The following is a 27,710-nucleotide window of genomic DNA, read 5'->3' on the forward strand; positions in this document are numbered from 1 at the left end:
AATTTAAACTTTATGTTTTAAAAAAGTGAAAATGGATCTAAAAGCAGTGTTGCATTAAATGAACAAAATGAACAAATCTGACAAATGGACAAGACAGGCATTGAGGGTTGAAGAGAAGGAAAGGTCAGAGGGAGGGCATAGATATAGAGACAATCTTGGTGGTATTTACAACATCCCTCCATCACTATGAATGGTATTTCTCCTTTGGTCAGAGACCACTCCAAGGATGCAACCGTTGCCCAGGGCTCTGTTAAAAGAAGAGACCGAAAGGCTGCAGAACCTAAGCACCAGAGCTGAGGCTATAGATTTTTATATCATTATTTAAAACTTTACAGTTATATTTAAATTTCACCATATCTATACTGGTTTAAATGGTTGTATTCCTCTAGAGTATGTTATCTTGATTCGGCAACCAAATCACCTAATCTTTTATTAATTTAGATCAATCAGATTACTCTGATTTAGCAGAGATTATATTAATTTTAACACTTGGGAAGTTGTCTTCCATACAGAGTAATTAAGCAAAGATTCCACATATTTTCAAAGCTTTCTGTAAATAGATGTTTTCCATTTACCTCAGAATCTTTGTTAATAAAGATTCTGGACTCTAAACTCAAAAGTGAACAAAAGATTTATTTTCCTTAAATCTAGACATATTCAAAAGGAAGCAAAAAGTCTTACTTTCATACAACCTAAAACAACACTGTTAGCACTGCAGTGACAAAGAGGCTCCAAATTACAAAGGTCAGTTAAGTAAAAGAAGGCAAAGGCAGCAGAACTCCGATGCTAAGAATAAAAATGAAAATAGATCCAATGCAGCATTTTGCGAATGAAGATCAATGAAAACGGCTGCTGAATATTACATCACTTATAGCATTATTTCCTATATTGTTATTGAGAGAGCCTTCCTGTTCTAGCATTTCCTCTTTGCTGGTTCTGCCTTAATAAAACCAATACTTAAGCCAAAATTTTCATTATCTGAGGTAAAAGGTAATCCACTGCCTTAGTTAAAAAGTACTTAGCTATCATGGTGAAAGGGAGAAGATGATGATAAAAAAATACAAACAAGGGAGGACAAGGCATCATATTTTATTTAACTATTGATCTAAGCAGCAAGGCAGCAGGTTGTCTTTCCGGTCAAAACTACTTTCATAAAGTAATACAAATGCCCTTGCTTGCTCAGTAATGAAGGTCTTCAAAAGAATCAACTGAGACGATGAGATATAGGAAATTACAGTCTAAACCATAAAAAAGGCTAACATGATGAATAATTACGTTATCACTTAATGCTATAATTCACAGAAATCCTAAATAGAATAAGCAATCCTATTGCTTATCTTACAACAGTAGAGCAATTAATGAAACCGTTAATATAACAAATCAATAATAAAGTAGAGATTACGGCATATGTATTTGCTGAGCTTTTATCAGTAGAAAAAGAAAAATATAATACAATGCATAAAGATTTTTATAAAAGCAAGCTAGTACACAAAATAATCTGGTAGCTCTGTTTTCTTACCTGTAAGGACAGCTTTTGCTGAAGGATCTGCCAGGTCCAGGGCTGACTTCCCATCGGTGTTCCGAATGTTTGGATCCGCTCCGTGCTGCAGCAGCACTGTGCAGGGAAAGCAGAAACAGTATCTTACCTCAGGGATACAAAGATTATTTACTGGTAAGTGTCGCCTTGGCATGGTGTAGGCATAAACATACATTGCACAATTTTTTCTTTCAAGGGAAAAAAAAGGAAGAAAGAAAAAGAAAGGGGGGAAAAAAAAAGCACTGCAGCAAAGGCTCCTCTCTAGAGTAAAGCGAAGTTGGCAACTTATGGTACAGTATTATCACATGACTTAACATCATAAACATAGAACTAGAAAAATCTTGCAACAGACAGTTTGGGTTTGCCTCCTTCAGGCAGCAGGATGGGGAGCTGTGTGCTTGCTGCCTCACGCTGTGAAACAGGCTGTGAGCCTGCCTTGCCTTTACTACACTGTGGCTGCTTGTTGCTGCCGCTGCTTCACTGCTGAATTTCCCACAGCTTCCTTGTCTCAGTATTGTTGTAATACTGTGCAAGCCTTTTAGTGCTCACTGCTTACATATGTGGAAACTCACCAGAACATATTGGCTTGCTTCCAAGAAGTTTACCAGACATAGTGATGCATGCAACTCGTCCCTTGCAGCTGAGCTGCAAAACAAAAAACAAAAAACCCCAAAAAACCTGTCTTCTACAATAATTATTTCCATCAAAAATTTTTAGAATAAGTTCAGTCACTATAATATATGCTGAGGAATGAATGTCACACACATGCTATACTGGGTAACAAGTAGCTACAGAGAATTTTGAGACTTGTAGGCTCCCAAAAGAGACAATCATTGTTTAAGTAAAATCCAGATACAATAAATCCAAAATATTTCTCAACTACATCTGGTATGTATGGGGAAGGGGTAAGGGGGAGGGCAGGTGTTGCCAACCAATGGTTAAACTAATACATATATTAAAAACTAATCCAATTAGCAAGGTTCAATTACAAGTTATTCTAACAGTTGAAATCTAATACAAGATTTTGTGTACTCCTGTAGAGAACAGGACTTGTTACCATTTAGCAATATTCTATAGCATAAATTTAAAACAAAGTAGAAACATTAAATTCAAATATATGGTTAAAGATATGTTATTAATTACTATTGATGAGTCCCAAATTTCCATTCATTAACAGTCCCATGCTAAAGTACATACATTCTTTTGGAATCTGACATTTGCAATGCAATCCTCATATATTACTAAATAATAAGTCCTGCTGTTTATAAAGCTCTTCCTCTCCCTTCAACGCATAAGCCATCTAGTCAACGGCCTTATTATAGGGTACAAAGGAACAGCCTTATCTAGAATTGGGATGCAGCTGCTGGGGCACTGTGCATCAGGATCTCTTGCACTAAACCTTGGGTACTTTCAGACATGGGATAATAATAACTAGCCATGGCTTGAGAAGATGCAGGAAATTTTTGCTAAGACTTTTTATATTATTTCATCCTTTACTATAAGCAATGAACATAATTCTTTTCCAGATATTTACAAAATGACAAGAGTAAGTGGCATAAAATACCAAGTAACATAATATCAAATTATAGTTACTCTTTCATCAAAATGAATAAGCTTTTGCACATTTAATATGTATATACATATTCCATAAAGAAATCCCAACATAAAGATTTGGCTTGTCAAGGGTCTTTATCACGAAGCAGGCTCATGTATCAAATGTAAAGATAATAGCTATTGCTATACCTTTATTGAGTTGCTGAGTGATCACAAGCAAAGGATGGGAAAACAAAGAAATAACAGCTACCACGAAAAGCTGAGTATTTAATTGCACACTTTGAGAACTTCAGAATCAGCTTTAAACAAGAAGTAAAGGAATATGTTAATTTAACAAGTCTTGACAATAATATGATGGGAACTTTTACTTTAGTGATTGGTAAAGGCAAAACACTGAAAGCCTACTTTTCCTCCCAAAATCACCTAAAACATCAACTTTCACCTATTATATCTTTGCTATTTTGCAATAGAAATCTGCCATTACAGTTTAATTGCAGTTTTGCTTTGTTTCAGTTGACATTTAAAGGAGTAAACTTTTTACTAGAAATATGTTTTCTAAACATTTTTGAGCCATACACATCTCATTCATTGGACCTGAACTCACAGAAACATCACTGCAGAGTAATCTAGCAACATGGAAGAAGCTGCTGAATTTTCTAAACCAGATGCTGATAACAAAATCCATGTTAGAAAATATTCAAACATTTTTTTTTTTTGTCTTTTGTTGTTGTTGCTATTTCTTGGGCCGCTCCCTCGGCATATGGAGGTTCCCAGGCTAGGGGTTGAATCGGAGCTGTAGCTACCGGCCTACGCCAGAGCCACAGCAACAAGGGATCCCAGCCGCATCTGCAACCTACACCACAGCTCACGGCAACGCCGGATCGTTAACCCACTGAGCAAGGGCAGGGACCGAACCCGCAACCTCATGGTTCCTAGTCGGATTCGTTAACCACTGCGCCACGACGGGAACTCCAGAAAATATTCAAACATTTTAATTGACCAGATATGTGTAAAAACCCCACAAGTCTCAGAAGCAATAAAGGTATCTCTAACTAGACCAGAAGGGATCTAAACTTACCTTTTTATAAAAGGACAACATTGGGGAAATTTAAATGAGAACAAAAATTTTCATCAAGAGTACTAAGCACAAGAGTCTGATAATACATATGAGTTAATAATAATGCTGTATAGCACAGGGGGACCTACTCAATAGTTTCTAACAACCTACACGGGGAAAAAAGAAAGGACATAGATATATTTATATAACAGATTCCCTTTGCTGCACAGCTGAAACTAATACAACATTGTGAAGTCAACCATAGTCCAATAACAAGTTTTTAAAAAGCACATTTTAAAATGTAGACCCTATTTGTATTCTCAACTCTACCACTGCCAACTCAATGATTTGTCCTAGAGCCAAACCTTCAGATCATAATTTTGTCTGTAAAGGCCCGGAGAGTAAATATAATTAGGCTTTGTAGACCATTTGGTCTCTGTCAACTACTCAGCCTTGCCTCAACCCCATCATAACAGGAAAAACAGCCACAGACAATATTTAAAGGCACATGTGAGGCTCTGCTCCAACAAAATTTTATTAAAATTTGAATTCTGTATAATTATCATTATCAGAAAATATTATTCTGAGCTTTTAAAAAATCATTTAAAATGTAAAAATAATTATCTTACAGAACATACAAAAAACAAGGGGTGAGCTGGATTTGGCCCACAGTCATAGTTTGCCAGTCTTGACCTTGGGCAGAGACAAAGTGTGGTCTATGAACTGTTCTAGTCCTAGAACTCCCTGTAATACATTGAGATAACCACAGAAATTAGGAGGAAGCATTTAAAACTGTGTATGTCATTTTAAAATTACTTTTTCCAGTACCTCATCTTTATTGTAGTTTACAAAATTATTGCTCTGCCATGCATTGAGGAAGAAAGAAACTGGTCCTTGACCACAGACAGTTTGAGAAGTACTGAGCCTAACACACATACAAAATTTTCTGGGTCTCAGTTCTCAGGTCTATAAACTGAAGTAGCTGATTACATATGACTAGACTACAGATGATGTCTAGATATCTAGGGGGCCTCAAATCCCTAATAATCCTTTTAGAGTTAGAGCCTAAGACCTATGGCATTAAGATCTAAAATCTTAAAAAAAAAAAAAAAAAAAGTATTTATCCTAACACTTTATCTAGTAAAAACAAACCAAAAGCGGAGTCCATGATCAATGAAAGTTGTAGGATAGATATCAAAACATCCCAAACTACTTCCCAAGCAATTTCTCAAGTCATATTTCAGTTTCACACTATCTTCTGTAGAGAGTTGTGTGGGACTTTTTTTTTTTTTAATGTTGTTGTTGTTGTTGCTATTTCTTGGGCCACTCCCGCGGCATATGGAGGTTCCCAGGCTAGGGGTTGAATCGGAGCTGTAGACTCCGGCCTATGCCAGAGCCACAGCAACGCAGGATCCGAGCCGCGTCTGCAACCTACACCACAGCTCACGGCAACGCCGGATCGTTAACCCACTGAGCAAGGGCAGGGACCGAACCCGCAACCTCATGGTTCCTAGTCGGATTCGTTAACCACTGCGCCACGACGGGAACTCCGTGTGGGACTATTTTCTAATACCAGACGAACAGCATATACATGAGGCTAAGGTAACAACCAAGAATGTCTAAACTTGAAGTGGTGACATGTCGGACTCTCAATGAATGCTTCAAAATTTGCTTTCAAAGTTCTGTGCTACCAAAGGGAATAATAAAATATGACTACAGATTCATAATACAACTAGAAATTCATCTTGTAGCATCAATACACATTGAAGGCACACTAATAAAGTCTTCTTTAAAAGTAGCACAAATATCTGAATCAAGATTCTCAAAATATACAATCAATATAAAAAATAAAGTTTGAAAAAAACAAGGAAACTAAAATCTGAGTAACAATTAGCACGTAAATTCAAGACTACTGTGGCCATTCAAAATCTCCTTGTATTATCTTTAACCAATCAGGGCATTACCAAATCTCAAATCTTAAATGACTAGGCTGTATATCTTAAATTCATTTATCTACTTTTGAAGTTAGAAGGGTAGAGAAAATACATTAAGGCAACATAACAACAGAGAGTTAAAACTAATATTCAAAATGACAATCTCAAAAGACCTATGGCAAGAAGGACATGTGGTTTTCCTATTTCTGGTGCAAACATTCAGCTACAGTGAGCCAGATTCAGAGACCATGCCTTCTGCCTATGACCAATGAAGTAGACACTGAAGTCAATTCATTTAATTATTCAAAACTATTAAACTTAAGCATTCATATCATTTAACTCTTCCAAATAAAAAGGAAACATTTCTAAATGTATGCAAAGCCTCATCAAATTCCTAGAAAAATATGAAGTGCTATTATGATAAATTGTATTTAATACAGGCATTAACTTATATAAGGTAGAATAAATAGAAACTAATGTGAATTTTCCAAGCTAAAAAGGTAGCAAGGTTTTTAAGTAAATTATGAAAAAGCATTTTAGTAAAGCACTATGAGGATCCCCAGGCCAGGGATCAAACCCAAGCCACTGCAGTAACAACTCCGGGTACTTAACCTACTGAGCCACATGAGAACTCCTAATTTTCACTTGTAGTGGTAGAAATCCTATTACGATATAGTAAATGCTTTGTTATGTGAATTTTAGAGCTACATTAAAGGGTCTAAAACTGCTTCTCACAATGAAAAGACACTCAATTTTATACTCAATTTTAAAAGAGGTTATGATTATGTTAGATGTTTTCCAAGTATTTTATAGTCATCTTACTCTTTTAGAGTATAAAGACACTCAATTGACTGAGTTTCTAAAATTAAATTACACAAAACACCAACTTCATTAAATTTTTTAGCAAATAAAATTTTCAATTTTAAAATACTCTAATATTTAATTTTAGACAAAATTTTAACTAGCTCTAGTCTTCAATGCATAAGACAAAAGACATACAAACAACCAATATATGAAAAGATGCTCAAGAGCATTATTCAAAAGAAAAACACAAATTTAAAAGATGGGCAATAACTCATTTTTTATTATCAATGGTATTAAGTATTAATGAGAATGTACTAAACAGGAACTCTCATCCACTGCTGGTAGGCATATAAAATGGTATGTAACCACTTTGGAAATCAATTTAGTAGTTACTTATAAACGTAAATATTCACTATTCTATGTTCTAACATCCTACTTGCAGATATTTATCCAAGAAGAAAAGAAATAGGTCCATACAAAGGCATGAATAATCATGTTTACTTATGACAGCAAAAAAATAGGAAACACCTCAGTATCCATCAAGAGGTGAAAGAATAAGCAAATTGTGGCATATCTATACAACAGAATACTACTCAGAAATTAAAAAAAAAAATTGACTCATACTAGAGGGATGAAACTCTAAAACATTATGCTGAGCAAAAGAAGCCATAAAGCAAAGAACATATTTCTAGAACAGAAAATAAATCCATAATGACAGAAAACAGATCAATTGTTCCCTGGGGATGGTGGAGAGGAAGAAAAAACTGACTACAAATGGACACCAAAGAACTTCTTAGAGTGATAAAAATGTTCTATTAAATTGTGGTGGTGGTTACAAATGGGTTACAAATGGGTATATACACATTTGTCAAACTCGTCAATATATATACTTAAAACGGATGCATTTTATTTCATTATCTCAAACTAATTTTATAATTCAATAAAGTTGATTTTTTAAAAGCTCATTAGAGGGGTTTAACCGCAGGTTAGAAACACCTGATGAGAAATTTATTGACCTGGGAAATATGTCAACAGATATTTCCAAGAATGATTCAAAGAGATAATCATGGACAAAGGATTTGGTGAGACGGTCTAACATGCTATGATCAGTCTTAAAAGAAAAAGAAAACACATACATATTTGAAGAGATAATGCATAAGATTTTCCCAGAACTAGTAAAAGGTACCAATTTACAGGTTCAAGAATTCCAAACAGGATAAACTCAATGATACAAAACAAAACAAAACAAAACAAAACAAAACAAAAAAACCTTACACATATAAATTAGGAACAATTACTATTAAAAAAAAACAGCTGATAATTCAAGAGAAAACAAGTTAATAGATTTGGTTTGAACAACAGAAATTTTATTCTTTCAGTCCTGGAGGCTAGGAGTCTGTAATCAACATGCCTACAGGGTTGGTTTCCTCTGAGATCTCTTTCCTTGGCTTGCCCTCTTGCTGCCTCTTAACATGGTCAGCCCTCTGTTCACTCAGTGATTTCTTTTTAACATGGCTATTAGAAAAATGAAGTTATATTCATGTCTAGAGCAGAGTGAACCTTGGAACTATTGACATTTTGAACCAGATAATTATTTGTTGCAGCTGTAGGGAAATGGCTCCAACATGGTGCCCTGGAGACTCTGCAAGTACTCCCACATGCTAAGCAAAGACTTGAATCAGAGTTCTGTGATTTGAATCACAATCTGTGTCTTGGGGAGTTCCCATTGTGGCGCAGTGGAAACGAATCCCACTAGAAACCATGAGGTTTCGGGTTTGATACCCGGCCTCGCTCAGTGGGTTAAGGATCCGGCGTTGCCGTGAGCTGTGGTGTAGGTCACAGACTCGGCTCAGATCCTACATTGCTGTGCCTGTGGTGTAGGCCGGCGGCTACAGCTCCAATTCGACCCTTAGCCTAGGAACCTCCCTATGCTGTGGATGCGGCCCTAAAAAGACAAAAAAAAACCCAAAAAACAAAAAACAAAACAAAACTGTGTCTTGGTACAATGCCTTGTGCTCTTTGGAAATGAAGGATGAGAGACCTGCAAGGTGCTACTCTGAGATCACCTTCCACTCACCTCTCTACCTTCCCTGAAGGTGGTCCTGAGACAGTGACTCATCACTTACCACTTCTGATGATAGCATAGGGGGCTTTCTTCCTTTCCCCTTCTACTGGCTCTTTAGCAACATGGTATCCCCAACTCGTGCTGTAGTCATTCAGCCCTTTTTCTCTCAGTATAATCTTTTTCTGTGTGTGGTACAAGGACCACAGGGAGCTGGCACCCTTGCTTACCCTTCTTTTCACTGTATAAGTGATAAACTATCTAAATCTAAAAGTGGCTCCTAGTATCTTTTCTAGCCAAATTAGTCAGGCCCTGGCTTTGGCTTTGGCTTCACCTACAGTATGTACTTAACAGTGGGGAGTAGCACCGGGCATTATAAGATGTTTAGCGGGACCCCATGACCTCTCTACCCACTAGGTGTCAACAGCACTCGCCCACTGTGACAACCAAAAAGACTCTATACATTTGAATACCTTCTCAATCGGCAAAACTGCTCCTGGCTGAAACCACTGATCTTTAGGGTCTTAAGGATCCACACCCTACTCCCCTATCACACCCACTTACGCAAGGTAGAATACATGAAGGTCTATGCTCTCTTCTTTCTCAACACTTTTACATACTGGGTTACTACATTAGATTTCATTTGAAGAAAGATTTCTATGGTTTAAAAACCTAATAGGAAATAAGTCAATAGTAAACCAGTAAAATAGTAACTACTAAATAAGTTTTTAAAAAAGTAATAGTAAAGAATAGTAAATAGTAAAAAATAAAAATGATTTCTAAGAATCTTTCTAAATTTAAGATGCTGTGACCTATGAATATATATTTGAGTACCAACTGTATCAACTAGAGAGTTTTTAAAATTATGAGGGAGAAAAAACTACTTCAGCTTAAACAACGCAAAAATTTATTAAAGAACAGAGGTACTTCATCAAAAGCAAGGGCAGAGGAGTTCCTGTTGTGGCTCAGTGGAAACGAATCCGACTAGGAACCATGAGGTTGCAAGATTGATCCCTGGCCTCACTCAGTGGGTTAAGGATCTGGCATTGCTGTGAGCTGTGGTATAGGTTGCAGATGCTGCTCAGATCTGGTGTTGCTGTGGCTGTGGCACATGCCAGCAGCTCTAGCTCCCTACCCTGGGAACCTCCATATGCCACGAGCGTGGCCCTAAAAAGCCAAAACAAAACAAAACAAAAAAAGAAAACAAAAAGCAAGGGCAGAAATGTGTCCAAAAATTTCCCTGTCTCCAAGTTCTACTGCCATCACCCTCAGATAGAAACATGTACCTAGGTTATCTGAATCTTACTCCAAACCCTCACTAATGAGAATTTTGTCCAGCTTGTCTCAATATCTGGTTCTGAACTTTAAAAGATTGGCCAGAGAAGGAGGAAGAGGCAATAATAACAATGGTGATGGGGAAAGAGACATTAATTCTAGAGAACCTGGGCAGATCTCAATGGCCATCAACAGCAATAACAGATCTTAAATTTAAGTTATTATGTAGCTAGTTATACACAGTAAATTAATAAGTTCATAAAATGTGTCTCTATTTTATACATTTCTACAGTGTTTTAATGTTTATTACAAATATATATTATTTTTATAATGAGAGAGATATTTCTCCTCAGACAAAAATGATCTTTATGCATGCTATTTAAGTATGTTCACCAAAATACCTACTTCTCTTAAAGCTGCTGTTTAAAGTAATTAATTTGTAACCAATGGAGAAATAAAAATTGGGCAGTTCTTCTTATCAACCAAATAACATTAAGTAGCACTAAATAAACAATACCAATATAAAACAAATACATTAATTTAGAATCTGTGATAATGTTGAGACTGCAGAAATAAGTCTTAAGTAAAACAGTCAAGAGATAATTTTCTATTTGTACAAAACTCCATGTGTTACCAAGCATTCAGAATTCTGTCAACACCTGGGACCAGCGTACTTGTGATGCATTACTTAATTTCACCTCAATGAACTATCTGCCTCAATGTACTTCATTAGATAGATACCCATTTATAACTTTTTTCCACATGTGTCATCAGGACAAAATAAGAATACCTATTTCTTAAGTTCAAAAAAATCAAGGTCTCTACTAAGTCTGCTGCACTTACTAATGGCAAAACACCATAGAAAAGAGTTGGTCCTCTGGAACCAGATTGTATGGGTTAGAATCCCAGTTCTGCCCCATCCTAGTTCTGGGACCCCCAGGAAGTGATGTCACCTCTCCACACTGATTTCTTCATCTGTAAATCAGGAGATAATAATAGTACCTACTCATGGGGTTATAAGGAAGACAAAACAAATAAATATTTGAGGAGCTCCTGGAGTAGTGATTTGCATATAGTACACATGTGCATATAAGAATTTTTAAAAGATATTAGAAAATATATTAAATCTTTTATTAAATTTACACAGAGTTGTTCTTTATGATCAAACAGTGGCATGAAATATTATAACAATAAAAGAATCCTGCAATTAAGTTTCGCGCCTATTATTAAGTTTTTCTAAAAATAGAGAAAATCAAGACTATTTGAAAAGGCCCATTACATCTGGAGTAACACAGGTAAGAGATTATTCTATATAATGTGTATACAGCAGATTTTTATATCCAATTCAATTATATCTTTTTTGCAATAAGTTGTTAAGGCAGGCCACAATACATTTGTGGAATCAGCATTACTGGCTTACACAAACCATAACTTATTCTAAGAAAAAGTGGGCAGTGTAATAAATACAAGAATGATTATTAAAAAAATATCTCTTTCTACCTGGGAATCCTTGAGAATCAAGTCTAAAAGAAATTCCTGTCCAGGAATCAGACAAACCCAGGTTTAAAATACTTCTATTTAACAATTGTCAGGCCTTAGGCAAGTGACTTCACCTCTGCCAATCTCAATCTTCTCTCATAAAATACTACCTTCCTCCAAGGGTGCTGTTATAATTGAGACAATATATATAAATCTAGCTTGTTTCTTGGCACATAAAAAGGACTCAACAAACACTTTAAGCAATCTTTACATCTGCCTTTCAAAAATAAAATCACGTGCACAGAGAGTGCTAAAAAATATTGGTTAGATTAAAATAAAGGCAAACTGGTATCAGCCCTAGAAACAATGAATTTGTTTATGCCTAGTCAATTATTTTTTGTTTGTTTGTTTCCTTTTACTTAAGGGAAGATAACTTTTTCAAATACTTGACTAGACTCAGGTAAATAAAGTTCTAGTAAGGGATAAAGCAGATAATATCAGTTGACCACCTAAGCTTATAACAGGATGACAGAATGTTTACATTCTAGCGACAGCAAACACAAGCAAAAAGTGCTTTCCAATGTGTCTCTTAGAGAGAAGTGTCACCTGCCTTTCTGAATCATCTCTAAATTAAGAGCCGAGCAAGGCCTTAAGGATTTACTAATATTTCCAGGCAAATTCCTCATTAGCATAAAATATTAAGACCAATTCAGTTTTAGTGTTATTAGATAAACGGTTTAAAGTCACACATTTGAAAACATTTTCCACAAGGAGCACAGGATTGAACCAGTACCATAATATTGATTCTGCTTTGAACTTTAGTTTCTTAAAAAATTATATCACTTATGATATTTTCCTATGTCTCTGAGAATTGATTCAAATGACTGGAACTTCAATATGCTGTTGACTTTCCATCTGAAGGAGATAAAGAACACAACTCTTAAGTTTTTCATTCTTTGGGAATATATCCAATCATTTTTTTAAATGTAGTTTGTTTCCTCTTGGATTTGAGAAATCATCCTATTAGTGATATTCTTGTGGGTGTTTTTTGTTGTTGTTGTTGCTTTTTAGGACCACATCTGTGGCATGCGGAAGTTCCCAGGCTAGGTGTCAAACTGGAACCATAGCTGCCAGCCACAGCCACAGCCACAGCAGATCTGAGCCGTGTCTGTGACCTATGCCACAGCTCATGGTAATGCAGGATCCTTAGCCCACTGAGCGAGGCCAGGGATTGAACCCACATCCTCATGGATACTAGTTGGGTTCGTTAGCACTGAGTCACATCAGGAACTCTCCTATTAGTGATATTCTTAAGGACTATATTCAATCACATTTCTCACATCCCACCTTAGCCTTTTTCTTTTAACAGAATTCTGCTTTTGCTCTTTCCCTTCTCTCATTCTTGGGTGTTGGATTGTAATTTTCAGAAATATCAATTATGATGTCATTTAGCAGATTGAAGAACTATTTACTCATAATTAATGCGCCTTTAAAAAATGATCATTGTTCACACCTCTTCACATGTGTCAAGATTTCATATACTTTTGACTCAGTCACAGCAAACTACTAGAAATTCATCCTCCTGCTATTGAAATATTTGTGGTTAAAATGTATAAGTTACAATGATTTTCCATTATCCTATTTGCAATGTTTCTGCAAGACCTAAACTACAATTTTTAAAAAAGTTCCATGCCTTATCAAGCCATAATTTTAGTTTACAAAGTTACAATGAATATGAAACAAAGGATGTAATCTAATTCACATCGATGGTAACAAAGAGCTGCATATCCGTCATTAAGTTTTTACTGAGTGTAGGAATACAAAAATGACCTCTGAGAACACCTTTTTCTTGCTACCCAAGGGAAAAGAGAGTGGAAGGAAACAAGCACTTACTAAGGCTCTATCCGCTTTCTTATTTCATTTAATTTCCCATAACAACCTGATGTAGCAGGTCTGATGCCCACCTTATAAATAAGAAATTGAGGCTCAAAGCAACTAAATTATTTATGATAAAGTAGAATTCATACTTAATTCTAAAGCCACGCATTTAATTTCTACCTTATCATTCTACACAAGTATAAGCCAAGATCACAACAGAACTATAACTCCAGCTTTCTTTCCTTTATGTGATTTCTTAAAGGCACATCCATACATTTGTCCTAAATACTTTCTTCTAATGATCAATGTCCTCTTAATTCCATCAAATGATCCCCTTGTGAGAAAGCATGCAACCTCGACTCTAAGAACACCCAAGACAGCTAAGGTTCCATTTTAGGAGACCCACTAGAATATTTCCTGCTTTTGTTCCCTCCATTTTCATGCTCAAGCAGATTCTTTCAAAAGATCAACACTCAAAATTGTGCCCCTTAAAGACAAAATAAAATATATGACCTGTCATCTCTAACCATGACTATGTGTATCACAGTAAATATAGAAAATGTCAGGCTTGACACAAAACAAACAGAGATTTAGACACACTATTGGATTTCTTCCTTTGTTTTTTTAGGGATGCACTCATGGCATATGGAAATTCCCAGGCTAGGGGTCAAATCGGAGTTGTAGCTGCTGGCCTACACCATAGCACCTTGGGATGCGAGCCACATCTGTGACCTACACCACAGCTCAGGGCAGTGCTGGATCCTTAGCCCTCTGAGTAAGGCTAGGGATTGAACCCACATCCTCACAGATACTAGTCGGGTTCCTTTCCACTGAGCCACGACGGGAACTCAGACTATGGGATTTCTTAATGTCTTATTTGTACTGTCACACCTGAGGGTAGAATATGAAACAACTCACAGTAAGGTTTACATTCTTAATCCCGGCTTCTGTTTATAGATGAAAAGTCTAGATGAAAAGTCTAACAACCACCCCATTTAAAAAAGAGAATTGATAGATTTAAATAATTTAAGAACTAAAACAACAAGTGTACATAGCTTTGTTTTAAAGCCTGAAATTGTAATTATTATACTTAACAACTGTTTGGTCAGCTGAGAATGAGTGAGAAGGACTCCATAAATCTTTATCTCCAATCTAGATCCTCCTCTCAAATCTCAAATATTAGGGAATTGTACCAAGGAAGGACACAGTTTTAATATGCACATGTTTCAGATAGCACGATAACCATGACTGGCTCCAATCAACCATCTGCCCCAAATACCACCCCAAACTTAAGCCATATGCATCTCACTGAAATCCACAGATTGTTTTTGGATGACCATATTTAATCTAAAAGTAAATGCAAATATACAATTCATTTCTTTAATCATCTTGAGTAATAAGCCAAGTATTATATCACTTATAAAAATGTATGAGGTTTTTTTTTTTTTGGTTCATTTGTTCTTATTGCTTGACATTTTGTCCCTAATTTAAGCATCTTGATATATTTCCTAAATGCTCAGGAGAATGAAGGCACTCATTCTGGGAATTTTAACAAAATTCAATGAACAAATACCAAACTCTCTATATAAACATATATATTTACCACCACTAACCAGAAAGCCTACTAGAGTAGTCCCAAACTTATCAGGTAAATGCATAAACACTCTAACTTTCTGGAATGCAGCTGAACATAAGTGGGCAAGTCATCAAGATAATGGTGCTCAGTGTCAGCAGGGATTATTTCAGAAGTGAAAAATTACTATCATTTTTGCCTCTTCTCCTTTTTAAGCATACAAATATGGAATTTGCCAATTCTTACTTTTTATGAAAATGCTATAACTGAGACTTGTTTAAAAGATCCCAATTTAGCTTTTATATGAAAAACTGATGTTAAAAATGCTTAAGGGAGGTATTCTGGCAGGAAAAGGAAGAGAGAGAATAATGAAACAAAAGCAAGTGAATCAAATTCTCAAGGTTTCGATGAATTTTGAATGAATTTTTGCAAAGAGTAAGAAAAGTGTGGGAAATGATTTTCCTTAACCTAGCACATTCAGGGGTGACATATGGATAGATAATGTGACAAAGTCAAGAGCCCTAGTTGAGTTCTCCAGCAGCTACGATTCCTTTGGTTCTTACTGAGAAGCTCTAGCTTTCAAGTAGTTTACCCTAATTAGAGTTTTCATATATAATTAATGAAAATGATGTTCTCTATTGTACTGTTTATAAAACAACATTTAAAAAATCAGAAATATTCTAAGTGGCCTAATGTAGGTGACTGATTTAAAGAATGCTTATTTCTATATAATTCTTGACAGTCTTTAAAAATGAGATTAGATGAAAACATTCACTGATAATGAAATATGTTCCTAACACAAGGTGAAAAAAAAAAAAAAAACAGTATGCATGGAATGATCTCATTTTTATGTAAAAAGGACTAAGACTAAGACTATATGTCCTGAATCTAACAGCACTATCCAATAGATCTTTCCACGATGATGGAAATTTCAATATCCTCACACTCTGATACAGGAACCAGTAGCCAGATATGGTTATTAAGCACTTGAAATGTGGCTGGTGTAACTGTGGAACTAAATTTTAAATCTGTTACATTTTAACTGATTTCCATTTGGTTACCATATTGGACGGGATAAATCTAAATGTATAGAAAATGAGATGTATTAGTTGTTATCAGTGTGCTGATTTTTTAAATGAACATCTACTACTCCTGATATTACTGTTAGGACAAAACCCCCAAAGTTACAGAAGTGGTCAAGTAAGTTAGTAAAGGAAAAAGACATACAATCTAAAGAAAAACATGAGTGTGTAGATCAGGTAATTTTAAATAGAATTTGAGCAAAGAAAGTAAATACAGCATTCCAGATAGCAGATACATAAAAACAAAAGCTTTCTCCTTTATTCACTAGTAAAACAGTAGATAATGTGAATCGTCTGCTTCATGCAGAGGATATAAATATTAGTGAAATTATTTGGTTAAGCACTATGAGCTGTCTCAAGGGAAAACACTGTACTGTGTATCATCTAACCACAGTCATTTTTGGTAAATGTACCAACATCACCTTTTTCTTTCTTCTCCCTATCTCTTCAGTTCATGGCAGGTGTTTAATCTACAAGTAATAACAAAAAATCTGTGCTCATTCCTTATAGAAAATCCATTATAACCAGAAGCCAATGCATGCTCAGAATCAATATTCAACAACCCACCCTTAATGAAGAACAATAACAATTTGACAAATAGATTATCTAAACATAATTTATATGACTATTAAATGGGTTTTATATCTGTACATAACTATGAGTTTCTGACAGACGGCAAATTCACATTACTTTAATAAAAGAATCTCAAAACATCACCTAAAATTACTCAACTTCCTTATCCACATTAACAGACTAATGCAAAAAATCCACAGAGAACCAAGCCCTCTTCTTGTGAACTGTTCTGTCATTCCATACATATTTCTTGAGTATACAATTAGATACCAGTGATAGGTGATGAGAATATAAGAATAAATGAGATGATTATTGTCAGTTCCCCATCACAGAGAACTAACAATAGGATCAGGCAAGAAGAACCAAGTAAGATTTAAGCAGAATACCATAGGCACAAATAACAAGACAGCAAATGATTTGAAGTATGCTCCAGTGGATATCTTATCTGATTCAGTTTAAGAGACTGTCACCTGGCCCTCCAGCTGTACTGGAAAGTAAATATATTTTGATTATAACAAGTTTAATTTACTTCATCACTATGCACGTACCAATTGTACATGCTGATTATTAAGTAGGAAAGTATTTTAAACTATGTTTATGACCCTGGTTCACTTTAGGATCAGCTCCAAGATATTTTTCTCTGTGACAGCAACCAAACAAGTCATTCTACTTAACCATTTCTTTATTGTTTACCTAGGCATTCAATTTCTTAAATAGAGTGTAATCAGTCAGGATAGTCTGGGTTATGGCCACTAACAAAGTTCTCTAGGATTTTAGCAAAATCAGTTTATTTCTAGTTCCTGTTACAAGTTGAAAAGTGAGAGCAAGAGCGTCTCCTCGCTCACAGAATAGGGCTCTTTGTGAAAATGTGATCCCTGAATAGCCAAGGTAGGGAAAAATTAAGTATGGTAAATTGTACTCAGGTCCTTAACACCTGAGGTTTATATTTTGCTCCCACTCACATTTTGTTGTGGGGGAGGCGTGATGGGGGAAGAAAAGGATATATACTATTGAGTGGACAAAGGGCCAATGAGAACGGAAGTTAAGACTTCACCAGAACTATAAAGACCAGTCTTCATACTGCTTATATTTAAAACTATTTATATTTCCTGTCTCAATACTGTGGGAATAATGAAAACTATGACCAAAGCCAATGACATGAAGAAGTAGCTCAAAGAACATCTATGATCTCAGAAGAGCAGAGGGAAAGCACAAACCAAAAAAAAAAAGAAAAGAAAAGAAAAGAAAGAAAAATGTTTAAGTATTAGAAGTTAATGACTATCTCCCTTCACAGAAAGATTTCAGGCAATTATGTCATTTTCATATTAACAAGAACAGTTGTCAATCACTGAGTATATACTACAGATATTGCATGAGGATGTTTTACTTACATCATCTCATTTAATCCTCTTAAATACTACATGAAGAACAGTTACTACTTCCCATTTTAATAACTGGAAGAGAACAAGTAATTTGCTTATTATCCAGGTCTTTTTGACTCCAACCAGTATGACAAAGTGCCATTGAGCCTGGAAAACAGAACTATTTTCAAACAACAACAACAACAACAACAACAACAACAACAACACAACTTATAAATAGTTCTAATTGTGAGGTTTTAGGCAGCAATCTGAATTTTGGACTCCCAAGTAAGATATACAGTAAGGATCCCCTTTAGCCTCTGTGTGTAAGACAAATGAATCCAAGAATTATTTGAAAATATAGAGAAAGAGAAAGCAAGTGGCAGGAGCACTATTTCTCTAAAATAATGCCACTTGCTCTATTCAGCCTTTCTTACTCCCAAAAAGCTGAAGAGCTACTCCTTATCAAGGGAATTATAGTTCAATTCCTGTCTTCCTCTCATCTTTAGAAGGTATTCCACTGCCTTCAAGCTTTCAAACGTTGTAAATGGAAAGTCCTTTATCTAATTGTGTTTCCCTTTGAAGGCAACTTATTCTTCCTCCCTGAAAAACTTTTGTATGTATCATCCTCAGTGTCTTTTCTCATCAAAACAGCATGGTACTCAAAGGCCTTCTAAATCTCAAGAGTAGGGTTTTCTTCTGCTTATTATTTAATTATTACTGATCTCAGCCATCAGATTTCTTTTTTCCTTCTTTTTTTTTTGTCTTTTGTCTTTTTTTGTTGTTGTTGTTATTTCTTGGGCCGCTCCCGCGGCATATGGAGGTTCCCAGGCTAGGGGTTGAATCGGAGCTGTAGCCACCGGTCTATGCCAGAGCCACAGCAACGCGGGATCCGAGCCGCGTCTGCAACCTACACCACAGCTCACGGCAACGCCGGATCGTTAACCCACTGAGCAAGGGCAGGGACCGAACCCGCAACCTCATGGTTCCTAGTCGGATTCGTTAACCACTGTGCCACGACGGGAACTCCTCTTTTTTCCTTCTGAAACTCCTATCATATGTAAGGTTTTAAAATAATGTTGACTTCCTGAGTCTATTTTTTTCCTCATGATTTCCATACACTAACATTTTGCTCTGTATTGGGGGATACTTCTCACATGTGATCTCCAAGCTACTAATGTGATCTTTCTTTAATTTATCTCCTGAACTTTTTACTTTGGAAAAAAATTAGATTTTTTTTTGGTTCTAGGAAGTTTTTCTTTCATACTACACTTTAATTTCCCAAAGGGATCTTTTTATCTTTTTCATTCAAGTGTTTATCTACCTTTATAAATATCAAATATATTTGCTATTCTACCTCACATATAGAGATGTGATTAATCTTAAAATAATCAGGCAAGCATTCCATTATCTAGGCAAAAATCTTTTAAAAGTTAATTTTGTACACTAATCACTCAAAACCATGAGACTTAAGCAAAAGAGAGGGAAAAAAGAAAAAAACCCCTAAAACCAAGGCTTCCAATTCTTTCACCCAGTCATCCCAAAGTGCAAATGTGTCTAATAAAAACATTTCTGAATTCTTTAACTATACTCAAATTCAAAAAGTATGATATATAAACTATCATATACCTGAGTGATTTCAGTATACCTGAGAATAAACCTCCTAATAGGTTCCTGAAAGCTAATTAAATGTATAGAAGGGTCTACAACCAATCTTGGTTTCCTCTAATAACTACGTTACATACTTTAACAGCAGCTGTATCCTCAATTACGTTTTGATTACAATTTCCAAGGTGCTCTTCCCCTTTCAATCTTTCTAAGGAGTAAGAACTTGGAAGGAAAGCAGTCTGTGTCAAAGCCTACTGAGGATTATGGGACTGTGAGACTGTGGGAATCAATCCCTTAAAAACTCAAGCCCTATATCTAAGTCTTTTATTTCAGCAGAACTTAGATAATGGAACATTTTCATTATGTACTTTTGGGAGGAGGATTAGTAGGAGAAGGAGAAGAATATTAATTTCAATAAGATATTAAAAGCACTGATAAAATGAAAAATTCAGAGAGGTACAGGTAGGAAAATAGAACACCAAAGCCTAGAAGGGATAATATTTCAAGAACATGAAAACTGTATAAAATTATAAAGCAATGAGAGAAAAATCCAATGGATAAGATAAGGTGAAGCAAGAAAGGTTGAAAGCAAGAAAGCTGAAAACCTAGATTACAAAAGCATGCATGTCAAGTTCAATAATGGTTATCACATACTAACTTATCATAAGTAACTTAAGAGGTTTAGTGGTCAGAGAATATGTGATAAGTTCAAGCTTTCAGCTTAGTTTTCTGAAATGACGTTGTCTATTTTGGTAAGAGACTTTGGAGAAAATCAACCAATAGAGGAAGATGTCAAAGATCAAAAAGGATAGGATATCCAAAGGGTCATCATGTCAATGGATGGTAAAGTGACAAAGGATAATGACAGAGAATATGATAAAGAAGTTATGTCAGGCAATAATTTGAGGAAAGCTAAAAATATATTTGAGGCTGGAATAGATGGCTATGGAGAGAGAGAAAATTTTAATAATGATACCACCTTACTATCTTTAAAAATGACATATCTATTTGAGTTTTATCATTAAAATATTTGATTAAACCAAAATAGATGTCATTCAGGATGACAACAATTATGTAAATAAACCTGCCATGGGCTAAATATTCACCATGTTGAGTTTCAAGAAAGAGATTATATACTCAGAAGAAACTATGCCTGTCCTCTAGAAGCTTGTTTAGGTTTCTTTCTTTCTTTCCTTCTTTGGCCACACCCACAGCATGCTAAAGTTCCGCAGCCAAGGATGGAATCCATCCCACAGTAGCAACCAAATCCACAGCATGACAACACTGGATCCCTAACCCACTAAGCCATCAGGGAATTCCCCTTGTTTAAACTGAAAGATTTTATACAATAAAGCAAAAGCTAATACATATATATATATATATATACACACACACACATACACATATATACACACATATATATACTTATATATAAAAGAGAAAGAAATGCCAATTAAATACAATTTCATATAATCACAATAATTAAAATTGTTGAAAAATTCAATTTTGTTTGAAATTGCTTTTTCTCTAGACTATGGCACGTGTTGAAAATATTACTTGAACTATGGTATTTAAACCACTCAAAGCTTTCCACTGCTAATAAAATAGCTAGTGTTCAATTTTAACAACATAAAGAAAAAGACTTTGCCTTAGTATTAGATGACTTTCCTTGAATCAACCTAAAACATCCAAATATGCCATCCAATTCAGTAAGAACTTGTACTTTATAATGGTTCTCATTGTGCTAGGATGGAAAACTTGTAGTCTGTTAAAGAGACTGTATATTAACTAATTTTGTTAACAGTAATCCATCAAAATTTAGTTCCACACCAGTAGGCATTTCCCTTGCATTTGGAGAGTTAATGTTGAGAAGCTTGTTCTTAACCAACTTTAGATTTCCATCTCTCTACTTCTCTTTTGATGGAAAAGAATTGCTCCTAAGAATAAGAAGTAATAAAGCCTTCTTTACTTATTCTGAGGGAACATTATTTCCATTGCAATAAATTACAAGGGAGACAGGTACACCTTTATTTTAAATGTTATACCTGTCTGGTTGATCTTATAATTTAGATATTATCAAATAATACTTACCAATACATACATCGATCTTTCCTTTAATAGCAGCTTCATGCAGAGGGGTATAGTTCCAGTTATCCCTGGCATTTGGATCAGCTCCTTGGCACAGTAACAGACTCACAACCTCAGCATGGCCAAAAGAACAGGCATTATGAAGCGGAATGAGACCGCCGTCATCACGAGCATGGACATTAGCACCCATCTGTAGTAAGTGTTCTACAACATCCTTCCTTCCAAAACCTAAAAAGAGGGAAAATATTTTATACAGTAAGTCAATCTTTTAAAAAGAACCAGTTGAATTCCTTTAACAATATCGACAGATGCAAACAACTGAAGTACTGTGTTCTATGGCAAAAAGGTTTAAAAAAAAAAAGCTGCTATTCAATAGATTCTCTCATTTCGCAGAACTTAGAACTAAGAAATCTCTTCCTTTAGTTTGGGCAGTTCATGCAAAAAACATTTCTTCAATACCTATTATGTGCTGGGCAACTATGTTAGAAATACAAATGAATGAGACAAGATTCCTGTTCAAGGCATTCACTTTGCCTTTATGCTTCACAAGACAAAATTTTAAGTATAAAAAATCCATCTTCATGTTTTAAGAGATAAAGGCTATTTAAATACCATTGACAACCAAATCTGAGACAAATCACAACACAGAGAAACTGGAGAAGAATATGTGGATACCAGAAATATATGGCAATAGTCTGGTTACAAGATGTCTGAAAAAGAAGAACCAAGACAATGCCATAATATCTACTCTTGGGACTTGTAGCCAAACTAAATGAAATGGGTAGTTAAGTGAAACAATTCAAGCTTAGATTTAGTAAGTTGAGGAAATGATATTACAAGTAGGAAAAGAGGCATTTGGAAATACAGAACCAGAACTCTGGTGAAAAGCATTATAATTTTCAGACAGAGAAAAAGGGGGAGGAGGGATCAATAGGCCCAGAAAAAAAAAAAAAAAAAAAAAAAATCTAAAGTAGTGTAAGGACTAGGCAAACCCTAAGAAATACCAAGAAAACACAACATTAATGGAAGTCAAAGGGCAACAACATCATGCAAAATCCAGCATGATGAGAATTTAGTGAGCTCAATGGAGAAAGAAAAAAATAGCCATTGACAATTTTAAAGTCATTATAGTACTGTGATGAAATTATAAGCTACATTGCAATGGGTTAAAAAAAAACTATAAATATTAGCATTTTTACTGGCTTAATACTTTTATTAATGAATCAGCCTTTCCTACTTTAAATTTTATTAGAACTTACAAGCTAGGTATCACTACCTCCCTGCTATTATTTACCATGAGATGTTGTTAGAAAACAGCATCTTAAATAAAACTGAAAAGCAGTTAAGGGTCATATTTTCCTTCACTTTATACATGTATAAACTAAATAAATGAGAATTATGTGGAAAACAGGGGAAAAAAAGATTTACTTCTACATTTGTCCTTCATACTATCTTTATGAATCCACTTGTTCCAGGAAAGTAGGCTCTAAAAAAAAGTCTTCAAAGTAAAAGATATGCCACCACAGATATTTCTCACAAAGTCGAAATTAGATTTCCATAGAAAATATCCTTCAAATTAAGCTGAAAATTTGGGACAAAGAGAGGGTAATTCTGTATTAGAAACTGGAAAACCAAAAGTATAGGGTATGTGCTAATGCAACAACTATCCCCATCTTGCTATTTGCTTTGTAAGAGCTGCAGAACTTTAGAGCTGTTACAGCCTGTTTAATTTTCTCACTTCAATGTCCTTCCTCCCTCTACTATCACAATTCTACTCTTACACTGGGCCCTTGGCACGTTCTTTACTCATAAAGATTTAATGATTTTCCTGCTTTATGGATCTAAGTAAAGCCTGAGTGCAAATCCACATTTCCCTAATCAGTGCATTAAAAAAGTTAAAATAAGATACTTTTTAATTTATCAAATGGTACTTTCAAAAATATTCATTATAACTTTGAAGCAAAATAGTGAAGTGTTTACTTTTTATGAAAACTTTTAGATCTAAAATATAAAATAAAACAAAAATGCTTGGTATCAGCAAGAAAGTGGTGAAATGGAATTGTGCTCACACATTGATAATGAGATTATAAACTGATACCATATTTTAGAAAAAAAAAGCAGAATTATCCTGAATAGGCTTAAACAAATATACTCTGACTCAACAATACTGATTTTCAAATTTTATCTTTAAAAAAAGTATTCATGTATAAACAAAGATTTGCAGCAAGAATGTTTATCATCTATGGAAAATCCTGGAAACAATTTAGATGCCCAACAATAAAGACTCTGTTAAGTAAATGATGAAATTATGGTTTTTGATATAACATTGATGTAACATCCTGCATTAAAAGGATGCTATAGAACATTATATACTTAATGTCACTGAATTACACACTTTAAAATTACAAAATTTCAATAGTTTTAAAATTTGTGTATTTATCACAATTTAAAAAATCAAAAAAGGTATAAACCATACGTACAAAACAAGTTATTACAGAAAATTAAACAATATGGACAGGTGTTTTTTAGATTTATCAGTCTTTTAGATTAAAATTATATAAAGGAAAATAAAGGAGAAAAAATATACATATCTGAAATATAGATGGATAGAAAAAGAGACTAAATCACTAAATAGTAGAATTATGGAATTTTTCTTCTTTTTGTTTATCTGTTCTCCTAATTATCACACTAAACTACAATTTTGTATTAGCATATATGTACATGTCATGTTTACAAAAGGAGGTGGAGGTGAAGAGTCAAAATCAGTAAAGATATATTTTATGTGGCAACTATGAAGTCATCTCCTTTAATTTGATTTTGTGCTAAAATATATTAAGTCAGAAGTTTTATTATCCATGAAACAAATTAGCCCCAACTTAAAGTACTGTAATTTAGAAATTTATACATAAAAAGCTTACTCAAAACATACTCCACCTGTTCTATTGAGTATAAATCAATTATGATTGGTTATTCACCATTCTATCAATATTAAATCCTTATGTACTATTTTTCACATATAAAGAGAATTCATTATTCCTGATGGCTATATAAGGTCTTTGTTTTATAACCAAGGATTGTAGTCATAATTATCCCTATACTTTATTTGTTTATTTGAGTCTAAAGACCCAAAATAATACTTATGGTCAGTTCAAAGAACTACATAGCATATGAAGTAACTCATCAGTAACTAACTCTTAAGAAATAGTCCCTGGAGTTCCCATCATGGCTCAGTGGTTAACGAAACCGATTAGGAACCATGAGGTTGCAGGTTCGATCCCTGGCCTCCATATGCCGTGGAAGAGGCCCTAGAAAAGACAAAAAGACAAAAAAAAAAAAAAAGAAAAAAAAGAAAGAGTCCCTAAGTGAAGGCATTACAGACACATAATGCAGATAAGATTTTCAGCATCCCATTCCATCAAGCTTGCACATATTAAAAAAAAAAAAAGCTAAGTCACAATTTTTAAAAGGAATAATGTTGCTATATACACGCACACACACACATTTATTTATTTATGGCTCAGTATTATGAAGTACAAAAGGAAAACCAATGAACCATCTTCCCTCTCTGGTCCAGTAAAGGTCACTAAGAATTAAGACAATGAAATACTCTGATTTTTACCAAGAAAACAGTATGAGCCATAACAGACTTTCAACCTGAGAGTTATATAAGAGGTGTAATTTAACTTTTACTGGAAAATTCTTTTTGCTCAAAGTACATGCCCTATTCTTGACAACAATGAAAATAACAATAATAATGGTAAGTAGCTAACATTTAGTAAGCTCTTATGTGTGTCAAGAAGTATGCTAAATGCTTGACATGCATTAGTTCCTTGTGATAATACCCCGTGAGGGATCCCATTATCCACATTTTATTGTTGAAGAATTCTTTCCCTCAGATCTGATATTTGTGAACTGTAGTTCTAAATACACGCATCAAATCTGTCTATTTCCTAGTACCACCAGCTTGGTTTCAAGTCCCACAACCTCTTGTCTAGACTTCGGCATATCAACTTCTAAGTGGCCTCTCTACTGTCATATCTGCTGCCCTACAGTACATCCTTAACACAGTAAGGACACAGTGATCTTTGCAAGGCATGTATCAGATCAGGTCACTCTCTGCTTAAAATCGTGCAATAGGTTCCCATAACACACATAATAAAATATTACTACAACCTCCTTATGACCTATAAGGCTTTATGTGAGCTGGGCACTCTCACTTCTCACGTTTCATTGAGCTTTTACTCACCCTGTCTTCCACTTTCTGTTCCCTGAATACAACAAACTTACTTCAGCAGAGGACTTTGCACTTGCTGTGTGCCTGAAGACCTTGGACCCAGATCTTCACATGTCTAGCTCCTGCTGTCATCCAATTCCAAGCCCACATATAAGCAACTCAGAGACTTTGACTGACCATCAATTTAAAGTCACCCAGACATGCACACACACACTTCCACCACTGTTTTCAATATGAGTTCCTTATATATTTTGAATATTCACCTCTTATCAGACATATCATTTGCAAATATTTTCATCCATTCAGTAGGTTGCCTTTTCATTTTGTTGATGGTTTTCCTTTGCCATGAGGGGGCTTTTTAATTTGATGTAGTTCCACTTGTTTATTTTTGCTTTTGTTGCTTTTACTTTTGGGATCAGAGTCACAAAAGCATTACCAAGACCTATGTCAAGGAACTCAACACCCACATCTTCAGGTTCCCTCCCATAAGAAGGGAGGGGGATAAAAGGAGAGAAAGGCTTTCTCTTAGCTTTTTTATTATTAAGGAAGCCTCTCCAGATACTTTCACTTACATATCATTAGCTAAAAATGTGTCATAGGTCTACCCAAAAGACTGGAAAATCAAGTCTTTTGTAGCTAGGTACACTACTGTCTTAAACAAAATCTAAGATCTGTTGGTAAAGATTAAGGGAAAAATAAATTCTGAGTGGAAAATCAAGAGTATATGTCACAGCTTGTGAATCATGCGTTAAGAAGTTTGGATTTCATTATAAGTACATGAGAAGCCATTTATAAGAGACTTTTTTTTTTTTTTTTTTGTCTTTTTGTCCTTTTTAGGGCCACACCCACGGCATATGAAAGTTCCCAGGCTAGGGGCCTAATCAGAGCTGTAGCCGCCAGCCTACACCACAGCCACAGCAATGCGGGATCCAAGCCACATCTGCGACCTACACCACAGCTCATGGCAACTCCAGATCCTTAACCCACTGAGCAAGGCCAGAGATCGAACCTGTAACCTCATGGTTCCTAAGTCGGATTTGTTTCTGCTGCGCCACGATGGGAACTCCAAGAAAGATTATTTAAGTCTTAGAAGGATTATATGTCGATCTGTAAAAAACAGACTGGAGAGGGTCAAGAGCAAAATTAGAGAGACAGGTTAAGAAAAATTTGCCTTAGTCCAGGCAAGAATTACTAATGGCTTGGAATAGGATAGCAGGAGTATACATGGGTCAAAAAAGAGAAAACTGGGATAGATTTTTCAAGCCAGAATGACTGGCTCCCAGGTTTCTAGCTTAAGCAATTCAGTTTATGGAGAGGCCACTGGGGAAGGGTCAGGGCAAGCAAGTAGCAATAAAAAAGTTCACCCTGATGAATTGCTCCTCTCCAACCACAGTAAGTAATACAAACCTATCTTGTAAATTTCAGCACATTCTTTCCCCAAGCAGTGTGAGAAGCAATCACATTATTTCATATATTCAAAGAAATTTTAAAATATCCTGTGCAGACAGTTTTGTACTAGCACTGTGAGGAAAACCTAAATTCATTATCTAGTCCCAATATACTTTTTTCCTTATTCTAAAGTTAAGAGTTTCAGGAGTTCCCGTCATGGTA

The 27,710-nt window shown here is 35.1% G+C and overlaps 1 protein-coding gene across 1 annotated transcript in view; it reads right to left on the bottom strand.

The window, feature by feature from the left end:
- TNKS (tankyrase) overlaps nucleotides 1-27,710 on the bottom strand; it is a 167,671-nt gene that overhangs the window by 124,296 nt on the left and 15,665 nt on the right. Inside the window, exons 2-3 of the mRNA XM_003133396.5 lie at nucleotides 21,869-22,093; nucleotides 1,520-1,615 (exon numbers count right to left, since the gene is read on the bottom strand). Coding sequence (XP_003133444.2) covers nucleotides 1,520-1,615; nucleotides 21,869-22,093 — 321 coding nt within the window. The remainder of the gene's footprint in view (nucleotides 1-1,519; nucleotides 1,616-21,868; nucleotides 22,094-27,710) is intronic.

Source organism: Sus scrofa, chromosome 15 (assembly GCF_000003025.6).
Source record: "Sus scrofa isolate TJ Tabasco breed Duroc chromosome 15, Sscrofa11.1, whole genome shotgun sequence".
NCBI classification, from domain to species: domain Eukaryota; kingdom Metazoa; phylum Chordata; class Mammalia; order Artiodactyla; family Suidae; genus Sus; species Sus scrofa.